The 22638-nt window shown below is 35.8% G+C and overlaps 1 protein-coding gene across 6 annotated transcripts in view; it reads right to left on the bottom strand.

Annotated features, from left to right (window-relative positions):
* The window catches only part of BRCA2 (BRCA2 DNA repair associated), a 58265-nt gene extending 35629 nt beyond the window's left edge, over nt 1-22636 (bottom strand). For 2 of the 6 annotated variants that reach the window (XR_012127917.1, XR_012127918.1), the window contains exons 1-12: nt 22453-22636; nt 21603-21708; nt 19395-19640; nt 14119-14227; nt 13441-13487; nt 13310-13350; nt 13013-13124; nt 12194-12243; nt 11830-11941; nt 9954-11057; nt 2469-7418; nt 514-609 (exon numbers count right to left, since the gene is read on the bottom strand). Coding sequence is in view for 3 of the 6 variants with exons in the window: in XM_073228928.1 (XP_073085029.1) it covers nt 514-609; nt 2469-7418; nt 9954-11057; nt 11830-11941; nt 12194-12243; nt 13013-13124; nt 13310-13350; nt 13441-13487; nt 14119-14227; nt 19395-19640; nt 21603-21675 (6940 nt within the window). In the remaining 3 variants the exon portion in view is untranslated. The remainder of the gene's footprint in view (nt 1-513; nt 610-2468; nt 7419-9953; nt 11058-11829; nt 11942-12193; nt 12244-13012; nt 13125-13309; nt 13351-13440; nt 13488-14118; nt 14228-19394; nt 19641-21602; nt 21709-22452) is intronic. The other 4 variants (XR_012127910.1, XM_073228928.1, XM_073228925.1 and 1 more) reach the window with 3 other exon arrangements.
* Nucleotides 22637-22638: the final 2 nt, after the last annotated feature.

The raw sequence follows: 22638 nt of genomic DNA, 5'->3' as shown, positions 1-22638 counted from the left end.
GAACTGAGACAACCGAGAGTAAGTGTGAGCAGAACCGAGAATGCGTGGTGGTGGTGTCAGAGGAGTGATCAACTATGTCAAACGTGGCAGAAACTCAGACTTGAATGAAGACATAAAAAGCCTGCTGAATTTGCCAACACAGAAATCACCACGTGACTTAGGAAAGAGTGATTATGGTGGAATGGTGAAGGTCAAGAGCTTAACTGGATTCCAGAACCTAAGCTTTAAATTATTACACTATGTTCTTGCTAAATTTTTAGTTTTTGTTGTTGTTAAAAAAGCCATTATTTTATCATCATTGCATGCTTCCTAAGTACAGAGAACCTCTTCACCATACTAGGTACGAAGAAGGAAAAGTTCACATAACAAGGTAAGATACAAGTTTAACAAACCGCACTGTTAAGTCTTGTCCAATTATCTACATAACCAAATAAGCTGAGAAAAATAACTTCTAGAATATTATGTATAATACCTATAGAGGGGAAAAAGATACAGATAAAAAGCAAATTTTACCATCTGGAGTGCTTTTTGAAGGCTTTAAGGGTTTTTCTTGGTTTTCTTTTGTCCTGTCAAATTCATTTATTAAGTTTCTTTTGATCGGGGCTTCTCCTAAAAAGAAGTTGCCATACATGTTTTTAAAGCACATAATATCAATCATATTCAAAAGCCTACAGTCCATTTTTAAAAACTAAAGTACAGACTCTTATCATATGCTAAGCAAAAAATAATTATAATCTCAATAGCAACCATTTTATTTTGAAAGAGAAAAATCCATTTTTCACTAATTTCTATTAATTTTTGACCATTTGAAAATGCCACTATTAAACAGGCCCTAGGGATGAAGAGATGTTACCTGGTAACAACAGATGAGCTAATTTTTAATAAACTGGTAACAAATGTAACTAAGTTTACTTACAAAGAACAAATTTCTTCAAATAAACTGTTTCTGGCACTAAACTCAAGAAGGAATTTATTATATAGATCCTTGAATTAGAATAAGAGGAAGGACTTCTTAAACAACCAAAATTACATTAAAATGTTAGTACAAGTACTTATCTAAAAAGTCTACAAAGGCTGAGAGCAAAATTAAACCATGACTCAAGTTATGCATTTCCAGGTCATACTGAGATAGTAAATAACAACAGGTACTTTGCTTTTGGATGCTTTATTAAAGAGAATGAATTTGTAGGATTTAATAGGAATGTCCACGCAAGGCTTTATCAAGTATTAGATTATAGAGTGATTTAATTGTTTCACAAGAACCTGCACTATTCAAGTAACCAGAAGCTAATTAAGCTCTATATTTATATAAAACAGAAGTGAGGGAAATGAAATAGTGATGCTCTTGAGGACATTTATTAGAAGTTTGAGTTTTTTTGCTACGCAAAGACCAACCCACTTCAGTATACACATGAACAAAATGAGTTCCTCTAATTTTCCCTAAAATAATTGTGAATATCTTTCAACATCTGCACTGCAGCATTTTAACTAGAAAACAGCAACAGTTGAAGTTAGTATTATAAACTTACTACTTTGCTCATTACATAAACTTGGTATAAACTGTGATTTGGATGAAACTTGATTAAGCAAATCTGTATCAACCAGTATCGCCTATGGGCAAAAGGCACCAAGTGTAAGAATAAACTGAGTGGAGTTAGTGTCTTTCTCTGTAATACGAAGAGAGTAGACAAGAAGACTTGTGATAACTCAACTCTTCTGTTAGCCTACAGCTTTTTTAAAAGGAGCTAGTTATGTAAGATCATCCATTTAAAAGGTGGAGTTAGTTTCGGCATTTACTTTAACTGTAACTGATGAACAGATTCAATTATTTAAGATTATTCGTAGTCAGAGATACTAAGGAAGGACAACGGAAAGATCACACATCTTAATGCAATAGTTGAACTAAGTTGTCAGATACACATTTAAAAGAGAAGTTAGAATATAGTCCAAATGGCAGTAAGGCCAGAATACTATTTGCTAAGGGTAATTGATTTTAGAATACTTTCTAGATGAAGAAAAAGGAAGCAAGCCAACACCTGTAACTGGAAACTGACTTTTAAAGTTCACAGGAGGCAGGGTCTGAACCTCCACATGCCTGCTCTCTCTATACACATATTCATATACGTATGACAACAGTTAATAGGTTGTCTTATACAGGCTGTTGTAACATGAAGATAGAGTTTCAGCTTTTCTAGAGAAATGCAAACCTTTAACATAATTTCTCGATTACAACTATATTAATAGTCTCTAAAAATACATTAAGAGAAAGATGACTTCTTGGTACAAAGCCTCAGAGATATCAAGAGCGATATCAAGATAATCACATTCCCCCAAATTATATTTAAAGCCTGAAAAAAGATACTTAGTTTTTTAGATATACCCTAATTGCTATAAACTAGCATATCAGCAGTATTAGTTAGGGACTTAAAAAGTGATTGGCAAACTAAAAGGAAAAAGTAGACACTTACCAATCGAGACAAGTGTTTCTCCTCTTCTTTTTCCAATTCTTGAATTTAACAAAACTGTTTCCTTGTTGTTTTGGCATGTAAAGAGTGTGTGTTTGGCATGACTCAGCAATTCAGAATCTGTCAGCTCTCCATCTTCCATAAAAGCTTTGGCAATCTCTACTGCTTCTGTTTCCAAATAGTTTCCTGGATCTTTGGAGTAAGTAGAACAAATTTCTATATTTGTGTTCACAGGAAAATCAGGCAAAGTTTTAGTTTTCCCAATTTCCATTTTTATATTTTTAGGCCATGCTTGTTCTTTTCCCAGATGAATGTTCTGAACACATGATACTTTGGTTCCTAATACCAACTGTTTGTCTTGCTTTAACTCAGAGAGAGATGGAGAAACTTGAACTGAGCGATTACCTTCTGAAGAATCACTTTCGATGTCATAGTTATTTGATAATTTACATTCCTTACTGTTGGCTTTTTCCACTTTGGGGTTTACAGAGTGATCTGGGGTTCTCACATCAATACAAGATAGAGGAAGTATTTTTGATAAATCGTCTGTAGATGTAGATGAATGCTGAAGACTATATTCAGTTCTGATTAAATCGGATTCCTGCAACATTCCCTTAACTTTGCGTAAGGCACGTTCAGAAACTGGAACCTGTTTTCCACTTGCTGTACTAAATCCAGAGAAAGCAGAAGACAGCAAATTTGGGGGAGTATGTATTATAGTATTTTCTTCTCTTGCGAACTTGCCTGAATGTTCTTCATTACTTTTAAATGGTACTTTGGAAGAGAGTTGCTTGGTACTTTCTTCTATCTTAGAAAATACCTGTCTTGCCTTTTGTAATGAAGCATCTGATACTTGTACAGACTTTCCACTTGCTGTGCTAAAAATCCCACAGGCATTCATAGAAGAGACTGACTTGGGAAGCTTCCCCATATTATATTTACATATATCAGAGGGGGCGCTTTTAAAATTAATCTGACAAGGTGACATTTCAGGAACAGTCTCTAATCCAGACGTACTTCGGTTGTGTCGTAAAATTTGTTCACTTTGCATGTCAGCAAAGACCTTATGTGAGTGCATACTATGTTCTTCACTATCCAGAGAGTTAGGAAAAATGATATCCTCGGCATCTTCCAAAGTGTCGTGATGACCTGCCACAGTTCCTGTTCGGTAAGTGCCTGATTTACTGCTCTCAATCACTTCACTGCAGGTGTCTGTAAATCTTTCTCTCACTGTTGTTTCATGTGAAAAAAAGACTCTTCTACCACTTGCTTTACTCAATGTAGGTGGCTCTATCTCAAAATTGCTTGATTCAGATACGGGTACTTTAGTAGCTGTGTTTTTATTCTTGCATGATGAAGAGTTAGTCACAGTTTTCTGACCACAAGTATCTTCACTTAGAGTTTGTGGGTGTGTGTTTGTTTCTCTTACAGTGGACATTACTTCAGAAAAACCAGTGTTTTTTCTCTCTCTGACACTCTCTACAATTGGCTCAGTACCAGAATTATCAGTTTTATTTTTTGAGAGGTATTGTGATTTAGTATATACTTGACTGGGATGGTAAAAATCAGAACGGTTAGACATGCTCTTACTTAAATATGTTAAATCTTGTTTATCAGAGAGATGATTTCTGTCCTTTTCAGGTATGATACTATTTGAACTATATCTACATGGAGGACTTCCTACGTAATCCTCAGGATACTCTTTTAAACATACGACCTGGGCAGCATTTATTTTTTCTGATTGATCGTCCAATTCTCCTTCTCTAAGCCATTTCTTTGCTTCAAATAGTGAAGCCTGATTCACAGAAATTTTCCTACCATGTCCTGTGTAAAACGCTAAAGCTGAATTTTCAATGGCTGAGCTAGTGGACTGACTTGTATACCAAGTTGTAGGACTTTTTGATGTTTCTTTGTCTCTATTTTCATGTACTTTAACTTCCAGAGAGATACTATTTGATATATTGAGATTTTCAGTTTGTCTGCATGAATTATCACTTAAGAGCTTGGGCAGCAAGGCAATCTCATTAGAAATAAGTTTCTTCTCCTCTAGAGCATTCTGTATTTCTTTATTCTTTGGGGCAGTTGTTATTTCAACTGCCTCCCAGGCTAATTCAAGCCCTGCTTTACATTCTTCTCTGTCCTTTAGTGTCTTTGCCGCTCTGTGGCTGAAATTAGTGATTTCACTATAATCTTGCTTTTGTTCATCAAAAAGACTTTTCACTTTGTCCAAAGATTCCTTCGCAATTTTAATTTTTTTCCCACTAGCTGTATGAAAACCCAACGTGGTAGGTTCTTTGATCTTTTCAATATCACATTGTGGTCTTTGCTGCAGAATCAGTAATTGATTATCAATATTATTTGGGTCACTTTCTTTCAATATTTTGTCTTTAACCATATCTGTCTCCTCATGACTTAAAATGTCTACTTTATTGCTATTTACGCCAGGAAGTAATTCAGAATCCAAGAAGTCTGAAGAGCTATTCAATTCTTCTTCTGTACATTTTTGATCAAAGAAACTTACAACTTTATTAAATGACTCTTTGGAGACTGTGATATTTTTCCCACTTGCAGTCTGAAAGGATATATCAAAGATGTCAAAATCTTTCATACTTTGCTCCATCTTACAAGCAGTTAACTGTTCTTTTTTTGATATATTGACACAAAATGTGTCTTCAGCTTTCACAACTTCCAAACAAGTTAAATCTGACAAATCTTCTTTATTTTGAATGTTTCCCTCCTTCGTAGACTGGTTTGGTAATTTTAGATATATATTGTGCTGATCAATACATGTCAAGCCATTTTCATCTTTATGAATACAAACTGTCTCACTTTTACCTGAATCATTGCCATCAGATTCTTCTAAGTTACAAATATTTCTGTTGGCACCTGCATATTTATCTCCATTTTCTGTATTTCTTTTGTAATCGTCAGTATTTTCTTCAACAATGCCAGTAGTCATTTCAATATTGTTTTGTAGTATGAGTTGGCATTTATTACTTTTCTCATTTAAGTTTTTACTGTAATTTTCTCTCATACACATTGCAACAATAGAATCATTACGTTTACTGGAAGAGAAACTTCTTGGATCTACTTCTTCAGAAGTTTCCTCACTAATATTCTCAAAGTCACTGAAAAGTTTCACAGCTTTTTGCAGTGCTTCACTAGAAACATTCAGTTTTGTGCCACGAGCAGAATAAAAGCCTCCAAACTCTTCCTTTTTACCTGTTAAACTACAAGAAGCACTTTTGTTACAGTTGGTTTTCAACAAGCAAGCTATCTTTTGCTTACCTCCAACTATACCTTCAAATTCCCTGCCATCTACCTGCCTGACAGATGGGGCACTCATTTCTAGATGACCAACATCATTCCAGTCCTCAGACGTGGTATTCAAGACTGTCATCTGCTTTTCAGGCATTTCAGATGGATTGCTTTGTATTATGTGGATTGGTTTTCTAAACTGAGTAAATTCAAACTGACTTCCTGATTCTTCCAATATAGTGGAAAGTTCTGTAATTTCTGCCTTTTGGCTAGGTGTTAAATTATGGTTTGGATTAAAATCTTGCTTTAAATTTAGAGGAGTCATGTGACTGTTTTCACTCTCAGAAACAAATGTACTACTCTGCACATACCCAGATACAATATTACTTGACTGGGAATCAAATGCATGAGGTTTGCTTAGTTTCTTTGGACTTCCTGATGGTATGGTATTTACAATTTCAACACAAGCTATGTTAGTAGGATAATGTTCTTCAATATCTTTGAAGAGCATTTTACTTTTCTTAATGTTGTGTTCAGAGAGTTTTATCTCTTTGTTAGAAGCTGTTCTGAAGCCATTTCCAAAGCCGTGATTTGAAATTGGATCCGAGAGTCCTGCCCATTTGTCCATGTAGTCGCTGTTTCTGTTTGATTTCGTATCTATGTCCAAAGTGATTTGTGATTTTGAATCCTGACCTAGCGTCATTCGTAGTTGCTGTTTTACACTATTTCTGTTCTTCTCTGTAGGATCATGGACTGTAGTTGATGAATCAAAATTTTTTGTAATGGGCACCTCGGCTTGTCTGCCATCTATGTCTGTACCTAGTACTTTGGTAGAGTTCTTGATTATAGGCTCTCTTACGCAACTGAGGTCTGCCTCATTAAGTTCCTTCCCATTCTCAAAGACAGGAATATTCCTTTCATTACTTATTTGAAAGACAAAATTACTCTCATGGTCTGGTAAAAGTTCTTCAGAGTTTGGACAGACAGTTATTTTTGAAATTAAAGTAGTTTCTTCTTGGTCTTTTTGGATTACAACTGGATTTGTATTTTGGTTGAATTGTGCCTTTGAAGAAGGTGAGGCTACTCTTGTGTATTTTCCAGGTGATAACAGCTCAGCTTTTATAGAATTTTCATTTAAAACACATATATCTTGATTCTTTTCCATGGGAATATTTTTAGTTAAATCAAAATCGGCTTTAAAATTCTTACATTTTAGTTTCTCTGACATTTTATATGATTCTTTTCTGCCAGAAATCACAACTGGGTTTGATGGAGGGTCCTTGGAGCCAGGAGTTAAAATGCCAGAATTCTCACAGTCATATGAAAAGCTTTTCTGGGGCTGCAGGTGAACACTACTCCATTCCACTTCTGAATGTGGCACTGCAGGCCGATCTACTGCAGGCAGGACCTTTTCTTTTATATCTGAAACTTTCTGGCTATTTGGATCATCTTCACAATCCTTTTCCTTTAAGCATGACAGACGGTTAGTTTCTACTGTTATAAATGACTGCAGTTTTTCCTTAATTTTTGCTTCTTCATAATTAAGATCCTGAGATATCATTTTATTATTACACGAACTACTTTCATTATTGGAACATTTTCCCAGAATTGTCCCAAAAGAGCTGGTTAAAGACAAAGTTTGTTCTTCACAGTCATTCTGTAAACTGTTTTTTTTTGTAGAAGAATTCAATAAACCTAAGCATAAAGACATAAAGTGAAAAAGTTAAAGTACCATGAGTTACATTCACTAAAGATTTTCCACTAACTTAAAAAGATAGTGTCTAAAACAAGAATTACATGAAAAGCAAGAGGTGACTATTAGGTTTAAAACAGAAAGAATTCTAAATAATCCATATTTTGAAGTTACATTTTCCAACTAAAGATAAATAGGACCTCACATTTTTTTTTAATGTATCAACTCAATCAACCGTATACAGTTCCAGAAAGCAGCTAGCTACCAAAAGTAATTTTACGGGAAAATAAAACTGGAAAAAACTCCATAATATTGGTGTAATAGAAGAGAGAATAGCAAGACAAAGGAATTAGAAGAGTATTAGGTAGAAAAACAAACATGAGTGGATGGTGGGAGAATAAGGCCAGTTGGAGCCCACTAAAAGCAACTAAAAGAGTTAACCAGATAAAACTAGAGAGCCAGAAAAGACTCACAGTTAATGAGTTAATTAGTTGAAGTTTCAAAGGCCACCAGTAACTTGCAATGTCCAGATATTCCCCAGATAAAGAAAAGTATCAGAGTGCAGCCCATGTCTTTACTGTGTCAATGAGATCGCGCCATTATAAAATCTACCAGGCCTGAGAAAAAGGCCCAGCTTCCTCTTTAATCTATATGCTGTTCTTTCTCTTCTTCCAGCCCCTTAATCAAGAAACTATAACCAGGGCAGGTGATAGACCTCCCAAGTATAAACGAACGTATGTGGATCACGAATGCCGAGATCTAGACCAACACAATTACTTAAATAACACTATTCTTAAGACAAAACTTCATAGGAATTATGAATCACCTGTATACATCATGCCTTATGCTGACCCTTACCCAAAAGGCACTATAAAACCCTAAACCCTTAAGCACGCCTCCTTCTCTGAGGTTGCCCACACTCCCCTTTCTTCAAGTGTGTCATTCTCTCTGTTCTACTCCAGGTAAGCAGGGAGGGACTACTGAGAACTCTGGGGCTTGCAAGTTCTTATCGCCTGGGTGACCCACAGGACTGCAGCTACACGAGTGTGCTCTTAATAGCCTGCCTGAAAATCTCCTTTTTTTGCCTTTTGGTAGTTCCCAGAATATTACCTCACTCCATCCAGTGCCTTTTGGCACCCCAAAATCCTGGGGTGGTAGGGACTTAGTTCCCATACCATGTAGATTCAAGTAGACACTGGACGCCAGGCGACCCTGGCTTTAGGAGTTGGCAAGGGATTTTGCCCAATGCCCAGCAGGAGTTCAATGAGCATCCATTTCCTGCCTTTGTCTACCTTGACTCTGTCCAGCTCCTCCCTTGGAGTGTATTTAAATAAAACTTTCAGTCTACTTTGCTACTGTGTCTCTGTCTTTCAATTTTTTTGTTGCTGGCACTGACAAGAACCCAGCAGAATAAACTCAACTTGTAACAAAAGTAACCATTTTCTTTGGTTAACTCAGTCTTTCTTACTGAAAAAACAGAACAACAAAAACACAAAAAACCAACCTTTAAAAAGTTTTTACATATGAAAGGACTGAAAGAGGATCTAATCTCAATTATAAAGGCAAATGAGTTAAACTGCTCCATTAATTTTAACTATCTTCTGAATTTCCTATTAACAAGTCAAAATTATTAATCTCATTTAATCAGTGACCATTTCTACATATTAGATGTTTCAGTGGTTTTAACTCTGATATATACGGCATCAAACATTTTTCTCTAGAAATTAACCCAAATCTTAAAACAGTCCCTCTGTCTTCCAGTTCCACTAAACTTACTCACTGAGGTAGTCCACCCACCAAGATCTTCTCTTGGAAGATAGAACACCTTTTTGACATACAGTCTATCTGCCAATAAAATTTTGAGTTGTTGCTCAAATATAAAACTGAGTTTCACTGTGCACACTCTCGATATCAAGAGACAGTTATTACTCCAAGCAATCTCTAAATATTTAGGCAAACTACCTAACAACAAACAGATTTTAGGGCTGGCTTACATTAAAGTCAGCTAGCAACAGAATTTTTTTTTTAAAACATGCTTTAGAGAAAATACATTGTAAATAGCATATTTCCAGAGTTGTTAAATTTGGATATAGTAAACCTGAAAATTAAAGCAGGAATTAAGTAGTTAAGCTCTTGATGCTTATAAACTACTTGCTCTGTCTCAAAAGTGATGGTTTTACATATACGATGCAAACTGACCCAGTAAGTTTGAAGGAAATGATTTTGATCACTGGTAATCAAGATGCCAAAACAATAATGCAGACATTGCCTGGTACTGAATATAAGATATTAGAGAATATAAAAAGTCAAAAAAAAAAAAAAGAAACTATATAGCTGTATGTTTTTTAAAAAGATAAAAGAGATTTTACCTACAAAAATAAAAGAACACACACACACACACACACACACACACACACACACACACACACACACGAGGTACCTGCATCAGCTTTTGCAAATGTTGATCAGTACACACACACACACACACACACACACACACACACACACACACACACACACACACACACACGAGGTACCTGCATCAGCTTTTGCAAATTTAAGTGGTCCTTCAAAACCGTTTGCTTCAGATTGGGCTGAACAGTTGATCAGTCCTGATTCTTGGTCTTTTTGTATTTTTAGTCCTTGATAAGATGTCTTATCATTTATAGCATAAATAAACTTTTTTGTTTTTTTTTTCAAAGTGGATATTAAACCCTCTTTCTTCAAAGTCACAGAAGTATGTCTGATAGTGGCCGACCAGCTTCTATTACCAAGTGAACTTGTACATAAAGAATCGTCTTTCTGTGAGCAAAGAGTATGTGTTCCCAATCTACCTTCAGGAGCTTCAGATTCTTTGAGGTTTGGATCAGTCATATTATTTGAGAAAACTGGACTGAAGGTCTTTTCAGGTTCTTCTTTTATCCTAAATATAGATTTTTTGATACCCTGAGGTGGAGAAGGTGTTAGAGAAGTTTCAGACATTTGCTTTACAAGAATGGAATCTTCATGAGATGCAACACACCGCCCTTCAGCTCTCTTATTTACCACTGTTTCCTTGTTTAGTATCTTCTCTGTGTTTGGTACACTTGAAATACGTGGCAAAGAACTTTCCGATGTAATAAAGTTGGTATATTCTTTCTCTGTGTCTATGAGGTCTTTTTCTGCATTATTTTGGTCACAAGAAGAAATATGCAGTAGGGGTGTTTTCTCCACGTGGGTTCCATTTAGAACTGAGTGGGTTAGCTGAGACCATTCAGAGGCCGAGGAGGACAGAGCTTCCTTGGAGATTCTGTGATTTCCATTCCCAAATGGCTTCTGATTTGTTACATTGGAATCTAATACATCACTGTCATTTGGTTCCATTTCAGATACAAATGAATGTTTATTTTCTTTCATTTGTTTTTTAGCTTCTTCATAGTCACTGGTTTTTGTTTCACTGAAAATGTTTTTCCTAGTATTGCCAATTCTTGTTTTTTGATTTCTTGTTTTATATTTAGAAACACATAATGAAACACTATCTCTTTCAGAAACATCTCCAACTGTTTCACGTACTTCATCTTCCACATTTGGCATACAGTTTCCAAAATGGTCCTTGCAGCTATGTACTTTACCACATGAATTCCCGAACGTGTTCCCCAATCCTGTTAAAATTTAAAACAGAAGCATGTTAGTAACATTTTAAAGACAACCATATAATTTATACTATTCCCTCAACCTGTATCAGAAATAAATACACTAAATAACACATAACTTAGCACTTAAAAGGTTATCCAGAATGCTATTGTTTTATTTAATTTTATTTTGGTGAGACCCTTGTCCTGTTCTGCTAGATTGATTTCAATGTACCCAAAGCCTTTTATCTATACTCCAATCCCTAATAACCTTTCTTTTCCAGTTCTACACCCAGTCTTACTCACCCAGTCTTATTTTATATACACAACTGAATATTGTAAGATCAAAACAGATGGTTTAATTTTGTGGCCTTACAGTAACTGAGGGTAAAATCTGATTTTATGCATACATATATACCCATGCACAGACATCCAATCCATCTATACAAACATATGCACAAACTAAGAACAATGCTCTGGTGACCTTATGAGGTAAATTTCAGTATATATATTTACTTTCTAATTAGAAAACATAAAATAAGGCCTTTACATTTTGTTAATTGTAAGTCTTATCTTGATCTCTAAGTTTTGAGTAGTGGATTTTGTTTTTGTGTCACAATATCATCTTATATAGTATTGTCTTAGCATGATGTTTAAACATTTTCATCTAAATCAAGTTAGTTTCTACCGTTAATACCTTTAGTAATCAATAAAGGAGAACCAATGTGTTTTCTGCTTAAGAGAAGCAATACTTCAATGATGTCAGTTAAAAACAGTAGTTCAATTAAACATAAGGACTTACCATGACTTTTAGCTTCTCCCTGATTTTTGTTTTCATCATCTGGTACAGAAGGAATCAACCTATCAATTGTCTTCAGACTTTCATCATTGTTAGAAAAACAGCTTTTCCAAGTCTGCAAAAGTTATATTTAAAAATTACTAGTAGAAAAAATTCTTACTATGTATACATATGTAACTTATTCTTAGAGAGAGGGCAGAGTTTCATAGGAAGTCAAAGAAAATCATATATAGGAACAGGTTTAGTGACTTTCTCAAAAGCTTAGATAAATCATGAATTAGCATATGAATGCAAGCAAGTTTCCAAGGCATTCTAAAATGATAAGCAGTTCTGACAGTGTGCCCAACAACTTGTCATATTTACTTACAGCAGTAGTATCATTAGGAAATACAGTGGCAGAAGCTTCCTCATCTCTGACTGTAAAACAAACAGAATTCAGTTTACCTACACTGTATTATCCATCACCCACTAAAGTTAATGCAAAAACTTACGTATTTTTTTGATAGGACATCAAAAGACACATACACTACTGGATTAAATAACACATTTGAAACAAAATAAATTGACCCAAACATAGTAATTAGAAAGGCCAATCAACATAGTGAATAAGCTACATTTACTTCCTTAGTACTGCTCATAAGGTGAAAAAAACTATATATATATATATATATATATATATATATATAATATATATATATATTACCTTATAGTCAGGTTTGGTGATTCTGACTATAAGGTAATACTGTCCACAAAGACTTGGAAAATCAGATGAAGCTGTGAAGTCATGACTTAAAAGGTGAAGTTTGTACACTTTATCATTTATTTTCTGAATGCATATCATTTGTTAAACACTTCTTACTTTTCAACGTACTTTTACCTATATTATTTCATTTGAGCAACAAAAGAAAGTTAAATTCGCAAATAAGAAGGAAAATGGAATATATTCTTGCTGGAATAAAAAAATCCTAGTTTGCATAAATTAATTTGACTCATAGAATACCACTTAACATACTTGTGATTTATTCCAATCGACATTAAAATCATTCTGACCTACTAACACACTTATCAGATACTATAATCTAATTATCATCAATCTTTTCATATTTTCTTTTTAACAGATGCATTAGAGATGGCAATTTATCAAGATTGTCTTTGTCCCCGTATATTATACATTTACCAATATTACCTATGAGCACAGTAGAACTACGGGTTGGTGGTGTGGCTAAAGAACTTGACCAAGACATTTCCGGATCCACCTCAGCTCCTAGACTTTCAGAAATTCGTTTTGGTGTCTGACCCTGGAAATAAAGAAAACACTTTGTTTCAGAGAGATGCACTGATAATTAAGAATTTTTTCATTTATCATTTACTGTATGTTCACGTGAGACCACATGTACACATCTATAAATCTCAGGGCATAGGTATGACATGTGTCAAATTCTCAATTACTGCACAATAAAAATAAACTAGGCAGAATATTTACCTTCATAAGCTTTGGTGTATGAAATAAACTTCCACATGCCACTGGGGGTACAACAAGGGAAAAATTACTAAGCTTTATTTTTTATTAAAATCCAGATATTTTAAAAATAAAATCCTTGTTTTTAATCATACCTGACTTTCCTCTTTGTGGTGTTACATGTGCACATTGTAGAACAGGACTGTAACAAAACAAAACAAATCCCTCAGATTATTTGAAAGACAACAAATGGCAAAAAGAAACAAAATACTAATTTTATTGTTAAAAAAAAGAACTCTAAGTCATATCAATTATTAGACTTATACCTTTAGTATCTTTGCTTTTTAAAAAATAAATACTTCCTGAAAAATCAAGTAACCACCAAATCATATTTAAAATGTCCACTGAAAGTAATACATAAAGTACTCACAAATTTCAGCTGCTAGAACTATGTATTTTGAATTTGAAAGTTATGTGAAGTGAATTTATAGTAGCATCATATTCTTTTTAAAGATTCAAAGTACACAATTTATTTCAAACTGATATTTCAAGGGCATTGCTTTTCACCAATATTTTTGTTGTTTAAAATTTTACAGGACATACACAAAAACCAGTGAATTCAACATTATAAGAAAAGCAAAGTAAACATTCCTAATGTAAAAACTATTGTATTAAATGGCTCAACCTACAACTAGATGACTTAAAAATAAAAGATTCTCCACCAGGCTCTGAGTCAAAATAATAGCAGGAAAATTACATGCATTTCTATAAAACAAATATCATATATGGGAAAATGTCCCACTAAATATTTTAATGTAATAGCTTCATCATACCTTTCACAAAGACAAGAGTTTAGAGGTGGGCTGGTAACATCATTTGCTTGATCCATTTTAGCCTTCATTGTACAACAGCTTTTATGTTTACTACTGGTAGTATCTGTTCCTAAAACAGTACAATAATTTAGTGAGGATGTATATGTTCTGGACTGTGAATTTTCACTCTCTGTAAATACCAAAAAAAAAAAAAAAGTCTCATCTATACTGAGAAGGACACTATACAGAGGTAGGGGTGATTGAGTCTGAACTGCTTTCTCAGTTTGCTGATTCCTCCCAAAAAGGGATGTCCCAAAGGATATCTGCCCTATTCAACAACCAATTAAATACACAATATGCATAAGACATTCTGGGTAACATAATTCCAGACAGAGCTTTAATCTCAAGGAATTCATAATATATTTGGTAGGGAAAATTTTCTGAAATGCATACAAATGGAATACAAAGTAGAATGTGGTATGTCCTATTAATTTATACATATTACAATGGTATCATGGAAGATAAAGAATAAAGGAAAAGACATTTACTGAAAACCCACCAAGGTACCAAATCTGACCATATCATTCTTCTGTGGAAGACTTTTCACAATCTTGTTCTCAAGGTCAAGCTCTAACTCCAAAACAAAACTCCCTACTAACAAGGCCTTTCTGTCTGACCTCTTGATTTCTATGATAACACTCTTTCACACACTACTTTAGCCATATCCAAGCACTTGCATATCCTGCAAGAAGGCTTTCTTTCTCTCTAGGCCTTTGTATAAACAGTTTCTTACTCTTTTTATTTATCTTGACCTGGAACATCCTCTTCCAGGCTTCCATTTTGAAACTACCTCTTCCAGAAAACTTTAAGGTCCCTAAGGTGAGATTAAGTGACTACCCTCTAATGTGTTCCCTGCAGATTTACTGTACATAGCTCCTGTTTCCCTATTAGACTGTGAGCTCCTTGAGGTAGAGATCTGATTTATCACTGTATCCCTCAGTAACTACAATAATTGCCTGACATGTTTCAGTCACTCTACAAATACTGGCTAAATGAATTAGCAATGATTAGAACACTCGGTTGTAGATTGTGACACCTAATACTTATGTTGTTGAATACATGCTTTCTAAGCAATAATGCTCAAACAGGGTTTCTAAAGCTACACGTAGTTCTATTAAATTCTATTACAGTTTTTCAACATTCCTATTTTCTGTATCACAAAAGTGGCACTCAAGACACTCTTTATTACTCTTAAAAACTGCTTTTAATATCAATGATACCTTAATAAAAAACAAATAAAAATTGCTTTTAAAAATAGTTGTTTTAACTGATCCAATAATGTCTAACATGGAGAACCTTTGGGAAAAAATAAACTGTTATCAGTGTAATAAAGTAAAGCTAAGACCAAACTGAAAACTATTTGTAGCAGCACAGACAGAAACAACTGTGTTATATTTTCATTTCTCAAGTAACAGGGAATAGAAATAATCACTAATAAACCAAATGTACATGTAACTTAAAAACTCCACTTCAATAAAATATCTAACCTCTTCTTCTAATGAGACTTTAAAGACAGTAAAAAGTAGCAAAATGTATTTTTTGAAATTTCACCTTTTTCTCTGTTGACTTAAACAAAGATCCTATTGAAGAAGAAAAAAGACTTAAAAAAGATGAGATATTACACACTTATTAGAATGACTCAAATCCAAAACAGACACCCCCAAAAGTTGGTGAGGATGTGGGGCAAGAGGAACTCTCATTCAGTGCGGGTAGGAATGCCAAATAGTACAGCCACTTTGGAAGACAGTTTGCAGTTTCTTCCCAAACTAAACATACTCCTACGACATATTCAACAATCTTGCTCCTTGTTATTTACCTAAATTAGTTGAAAACAGATATACCCGAAAACCTGCATATGATATGGTGGCTTTATTTGTAACTGCCAAAACTTGGAAGCAATCAATGTCCTTCAGTAGGTGACTCAATGAACAAACTCATACATCCATACAACAGAGTATTATTCAGTGATAAAAAAGAGATGAGCTATCAAGCCAGGAAAAGATGTGGAGGAACCTTATATTGCTAAGTGAAAGAAGCCGGTATGGAAAGGCTACATACCATATGATTCCAAAGACACCACATTCTGGAAAAGACAAAACTATAGACAGTAAAAAGATCAGCGGTTGCCAGGGTTTCAGGGACAGGGAGGGGTGAGTAGGTGGAGCATAAGGGATTTTTAGAGGAGTGAAACTACTCTGTATAATACTGTAATAGTGGATACATGTCATTATACCTTTGTCAAAATGCACAAACCTGTACAAAGAATGAACTCTAATGTAAACAAAGAACTTCAGTTAATAATAAAGTATCAACAATGGCTCAGCAATGAAAAGAAACCCAACTATTAAAAGAATGTAAAAAAATGAAACAAGGAAAAGCAAGTTCATATAGAAATGAACATTTCTTACATGACTTCAGAATCTCATAAATAAGCTGAGCAATGGTGAGATAAACTGGTATGATTTCATATAAAAGGAAGGACCACTGAAAAGTAGAAATAACACATTTCTTCAAAGAACTTTAAGGGAGATTCTTTTTTTTTAAACTAATATATTAGATGTTAACACTGAACAAAGTAGGTAGAAAACCAGCTTAAGTCTAACTCTGACACTTCAACACTGAACATAAAGTAAAAAAAAAAAGGCAAAAGGTCTCAAGAGACTACAGCCAACTTATGTACAACCACCACCTTAAAAAAGTTAACTTCTGCAGCAAGTCCAGAGTGGCCTCATAAATTCATTCCTATTTTTCCCTGATTATGGACAGATCATTCCATCAGGTTACAATTAGAGAATAAACCACCAGCTCGAGGCATCTTTCCAAATGGAGTAGATTCACATAAACTGGTTCACAGAGCTTTTCCTGACCACACTGAGAGATGGCTGCCCCTTTTCCTATGCCCACAGCACAGTGCTCAGTACATACACCTACTGTAACATACATATCCATATTTTCTCCTATGTAAGACTGAGTTACTAGAGGTGAAAGGTCATCTTATTCATGTTTGTATCCTGAACACCCAACAGGGCATCAGGTACCACACCTGCAAGAGTGGAGTATTTGTTGAATGGATTAGTCTCTCTCCTGTGTTCCCTTTGGCATTTCATCCGCTGGCTATTCCTGAAGGTTCTATTCAAGGGGTCACCATCATCAATTTTCTCGTCGTCATGTGATCACTTTCCACATAGATGGATGATTTCTGTATCTTTCTCTCCTGCCTGTGTTATTTCTTTAGTTTCAGTCTTGCATGTCCCAAAGCCTTCAGGACATCTCCACATTAAAATCCCATTGGTCTCAAATTGTGGTCCAAAACTCAGCCTAATTTTTATATTCTTTCAAGGTTTTTCCTTCTCATACTTGCTTTTCTTCAGAGCGTCCAATGTCTATGTTCTAACATAGTCATGTTCTAGACCTGTAACTTGACCTTTTCTTTGGGAGTCTCCATATCCGGGCTGTTGCAGGGCCCTGCAGTTTCTGCCCTGTGTACTGGCTTTCACTACCATCACTCTAATTAAGGTCCTTCCTGCCCCTGGACCATTACATGTCTACTAACTCATGTCCTGCCTGCACAGTTCCCTTTCCATAAGAATCATGCAATTATTTTTAAATGTACATTCATGAGCTTTATTTCCAGAGATAATTTAAGAGATTCTGAGTTGGGCCTGGAGTCTTCCCTGTCAATCAGCCCTTTAGGAGATTCTGATGGTTCAGGCATCACATATTAAAAAACATGCTCCAAAGATTGCTTCCAGGTTATTAGGCTTTCTAAAGCAAAACAAATATTCACTCACTCTACAAATATTTACTGAATATTCTGTATGCCACTTGGTATCCAGTAACATACAAGAAAATCTTTGTACATTATCTATATCCACTTTGTGTGTGCATTTTCTGGTACCATGAATTTCCTCTTTCATAGTATTTATCACACTATAATTGCTTATGTAAGTCCCCTTCACTAGAAGCTGAGTGAGGCAGGGACTGCTTCCAGAAGCAGATAAGATCTGAAAGATGACTGTAAATCAGCTAGACAAAAAGGTAGTACATGTTGGTCAGAGGCAACAACGTACAAAGGGCCACACAGCATGGTGGTTTTGAAAAGAAACTCTATACGAATGAATGGTAAATTCAGGATGGGTGAGAGAGGGATTATGGCAAGATGAGGGAAAAATTAATGAGACCAGATTAAAAGGACCTTGTTAATCGTTAAGGAGTCCGGGTCACATCATGAAGGCAAGGGGGGAGGTAATCGACAGTTTGAAGCAGGAAGAAGCATGATCAGTCTGCATGGGATTTCTCTGCCCAACCACCTCTCAAAAAAATTCAATTTCTTTAGCCTGGCATTCAATGCTTGTCTCTATTCTACTCTTTTTAGCCATCTGTTGTTCATTGGTCCCTTTCAGACATGCAACACACCAGTTAATCTCAATTACTTCTATTTCTTTTTAACAAACTACCTATTCTTCCTCATGTTTTCCTTCTGCCCAGAACACTATCGCTCTACTCTATGTTCGCATTTCTGCATCTCATCATCTATCAAGGTTTAATTCAAATGAACCACTCCCTAATTTCCCCCAGTATTGTTTGTGCTTTTTGCCCAACTCTCATTGTATTTTTTGTACTTTTCTTTTGGCATGTACCATATCAATCTTAGACTACCTTATCTGTGTACTGTTAACTCCCCTTACCAGAAAGTACTACTCCAAAGAAAGGGAGAGTATGTTACTTAATCAAGCAGGTTAATTCACATTTAAATGACTGAATATATTTTATTACATGAGATTGGACACATCTAGAATGCAGGCCGGGGAAACTGCTACCAAATCAAGAGACACTGTAGCAAACTGATAAAAATAATCTCTATTCTCTGTCACAGCCTGCAGAAATAAAGTTTAGTTGAATTAATACCCAAATAAACCCTGGGTTTTTGTGTACAGCAAAATACATATATAATTTGGCAAATCTCAACAGGCAGGATGTATTAATCAAAGGAGGGAAGAAAAGGAACATTTATGAAGTACCTACATTATTTTACTTAATCCAAACTTATCAGGTATCAGGTATTATTTCCATCACTTCCATTTTTTCAAATGGGGAAAGGCCTAAGAGGTTGATTTGACCAACATGACACAGTTAATGACAGAGCTGGAATTTTTAACACAGGTTTGTCTGAATTCCTAGTTCGCCTTAACTGCTGGTTCATGTTTTCCCCTAGTCTATCACATTACGTTACTTACCCAAACATAATTTGCATTGATCTAATTCTTTTAAAGGAGATTGGTACAGTGGCAGGCTTAGACCTTGTTCTTCGAATGTTACCGGTGTTGATGCCAACTGATGATAAGGTTTCCTTTGTGGTGTTTTAAATAGGTTTGGTTCATAACTGCTGACTTTATATTCAGATTCTTCTGCAGGTTCAGAATTATAGGGTGGAGCTTCTGAAGAAAGCTCTTCAAACCAGTTAAGGCTTACTGGCCCTAAATCTGTAAGAAAATAAAAATCCCATCTTGGTTTTCATCAGTGACAGAAAAATTCATGAGCTAGTAAAGATTATAATGAAGAAAAGGATGCTTGGGATTTTGGTGGTGGGTTACTTTTGTTAAAGCATGTTAATTATAGATCATTAATCTGCTCTATTAGCAATCTGTAGTAAGGTATAACAGGTTTACAGGAGTTACAAGGAGACGGTTCTTCGTTCTATTAGCTCTTCTAAAATCTCCTTTCTCTTACAGTCACGATTCAGAAACAAAGGCATTCATAGTAAGAATGCATTCCACAGATACAATTCAGGTAATTATAAGACTACCTAAGTGGATGTTATAAATCTAGAGGTACAAGGAACATGTAGATTCACAAAGAAAATGAAATAAAAAGATTTTCTGTTAAAGAGAAAAGACAAAATTTCTACCATGATCTATCCACCCATATAGTGGTTCTCAAAGTATGGTCTGTTGGACCATTTGGGCGGAAGGTCCCCAAGACCCTTTCAGGAGGTCCATAAAGTCAAAACTATTTTCATATTAAGACTAAGGCATCATTTCCTCTTTTTACAATGTTGACATCTGCACAACTGGTGGGTAAAACTGATGACAACTTTGCACGAATCAGGCAGTGGCAACCAACGGTACTAGTCAGTATTGTTCATTGTGCACGTTAAAAAAAAAAACCAAAAGAAAAAGCCAGTTCAATTTAAAACGTCCTTAATGAAGCAGTAAAAACTAGTCGTATTAAAGCCCAACTGTTGACCACATCTTTTTAATATTGTGACGAAAAAGAAAGTATGCATAAACATTTCTGCATATTTAAGTACAACAGTGGTCTAGAAAAGCATTCGAGTTGAGCTGAATTAGCACTTTTTCAAGGGAAGACATTTTTACTAGAAAGAACTCATTAAGTCGATGAAAAATACGAATGATAAAACGTTAAGCTTTCAAATGAGAATTACAATTTTGTTAAATTTTAATCAGCCTCGGTGAGCTTGACATCTTCCAATCTTGAGACTTTCCTGGTGAGATCAGTGAATTGACAAATGCGATTTTTCATATTGTTTAATGCAATGTGCCAATATATGGAATTTCTGTTTAATTAAGAACGCCAGCATTTTCGCTATCAATGAGTGATGGTACAGCTTGGATAAATGATTTATTCACAGTGCAAGAAAGACGAACAGAATTTACTGTAACAAGAGTATGGTTTCAGATTCCACACTGCAAATCTTCAGAAACATTCCTCTTAAGTGTTGGTGTAGATTCAAAGAAATATACCCACAATTAACAGAAGATCACTAAAAGAGTCTGTTTTCAACTACATTGCTGTGTGAAGCTCGATTTTTTTCATGTACGTCTACCAAAACAACAGATTGCAACAGATTAAATGCAGAACAGATGTGAATCCAGCTATCTTTATTAAGCCAGATATTAGAGAGATGCAAAATTATAAAATACTGCCACTCTTCTATTTTTTTGAAGTTTTCATAAAAATGTCATTCATGTTAGTATCAATGAGTTTATTTTTAAGTGAATACATTTTTTTAAAGTTCTTTGTTTTAATTTATAATATGGTAACCTACATAAACAAAAGCTCTTTTGACATCCTCATTTTTAAGAGTGTAAGAAGTACTGAGACCAAAGAGTTTGACAACTTCTGCTATAAAGTAACATTACCATGCTTCTGATTTGCTAGAAATTCTGTGCTTTAAAAAATTTTCCTACTGCTAACCAACGGGCTAGTCTCCTCTTAATCTGCCAGGGATTCTATACTTATCATCTGGTTAACTGTAAATGATCATCTTCTTAACTGAATTTATGACTCCATCAACAACAGTTTGTAGTGTAATCAAAAACCTGAAGCACTGTGTTCTTTTCGGTAAGCGCAAATACGTGCGCATTTTTCTGAAAACATTTTCTCAATTAACTGCATCAATTTATATAAAAATCTGTCAATACCTGGTTGGTTGCATCGCGTCTTAAAGATTTCAAAGAAAGTTGGCCTCTCTTTGCATCCAACAGGCATTTTCATTTACAATATTTCTCCGACGCTCGGTAAATAAGTCTGCAAAAGAGAACACCGAAACACACTCCACAGGGATGCAGTCCTTGCTAAGTGACACTGAAGTAAAATCAGAAGCAGGTACGCCTGCCCAAAGTTACACTTATTTGCCTGGATCCCATCTTTGGGGACAAAAATCAAAGTCACCGAGAGGATGGAAGCATTCTCTGTATGTGCTGTCCAACATGGTAGCCACTAGCCACATTAAGCATTTGAAATGTGGCAAATGCGACTCAAGAACAGAATTTTCAATATTATTTAGTCTTAATTAACTAGTCATGTGGCTAGTGGATCCGCAGTTCGGGCTCCTACTGGAAATAAACACTTGACAGTTGCAAATCAGTAAATCCTCATAACACAGCAATTACCTGGAGGTTACGGCAGATACACTGTGCCAGAAACTGTAAAACATTTTCCAAAATAGCAATATTTCGTTCAAAGTAACTTTTATCTATCGTGTTTCCAATCAAGGACATTTCATACGGGGCGATCTGGGGGCGGCTGGGGGCAAACCTGAGCGGCCTGCGCGGCCCAAGACTGGGACAGGGAGACGCAGGGCGGGGCCGGCCGGTTTGCCTTGGGGAGGGGCTGAGCCTTCGCCCCGAGGAGCCTGTCCTCCCTCCCCACAGTGAGGGGCCTACGGAGACCGTGGAGGGCCGGGCGCGGGAGCCGCCACCCGGGCCAAGGGAGGTGTTGCTGCGGCTTGAGGCCGCGGAAGAGACCCGTCTCCACCCAGCCGACACTAACCGCCTCCGGAGCTGCAGCTCTTTCCGGCCGGAGTAACCTGACCAAACCCGCGCCGGTACTTGGATCAGAAATCTGACGCCTCAGGCTCCTTCCGGCGGCGCCCCACAATCCCAGCTGCACCCAAGGAGAGGAGCCCCGACAGCTCCGCCTCCGCAGACCCTGTTTCAGACTCTCGCGCCAAAAGTC

The sequence above is a fragment of the Manis javanica genome, chromosome 1 (assembly GCF_040802235.1).
Source record: "Manis javanica isolate MJ-LG chromosome 1, MJ_LKY, whole genome shotgun sequence".
In the NCBI taxonomy this organism is placed as follows: Eukaryota; Metazoa; Chordata; class Mammalia; order Pholidota; family Manidae; genus Manis; species Manis javanica.
This window is presented reverse-complemented; position numbering and strand designations above follow the sequence as displayed.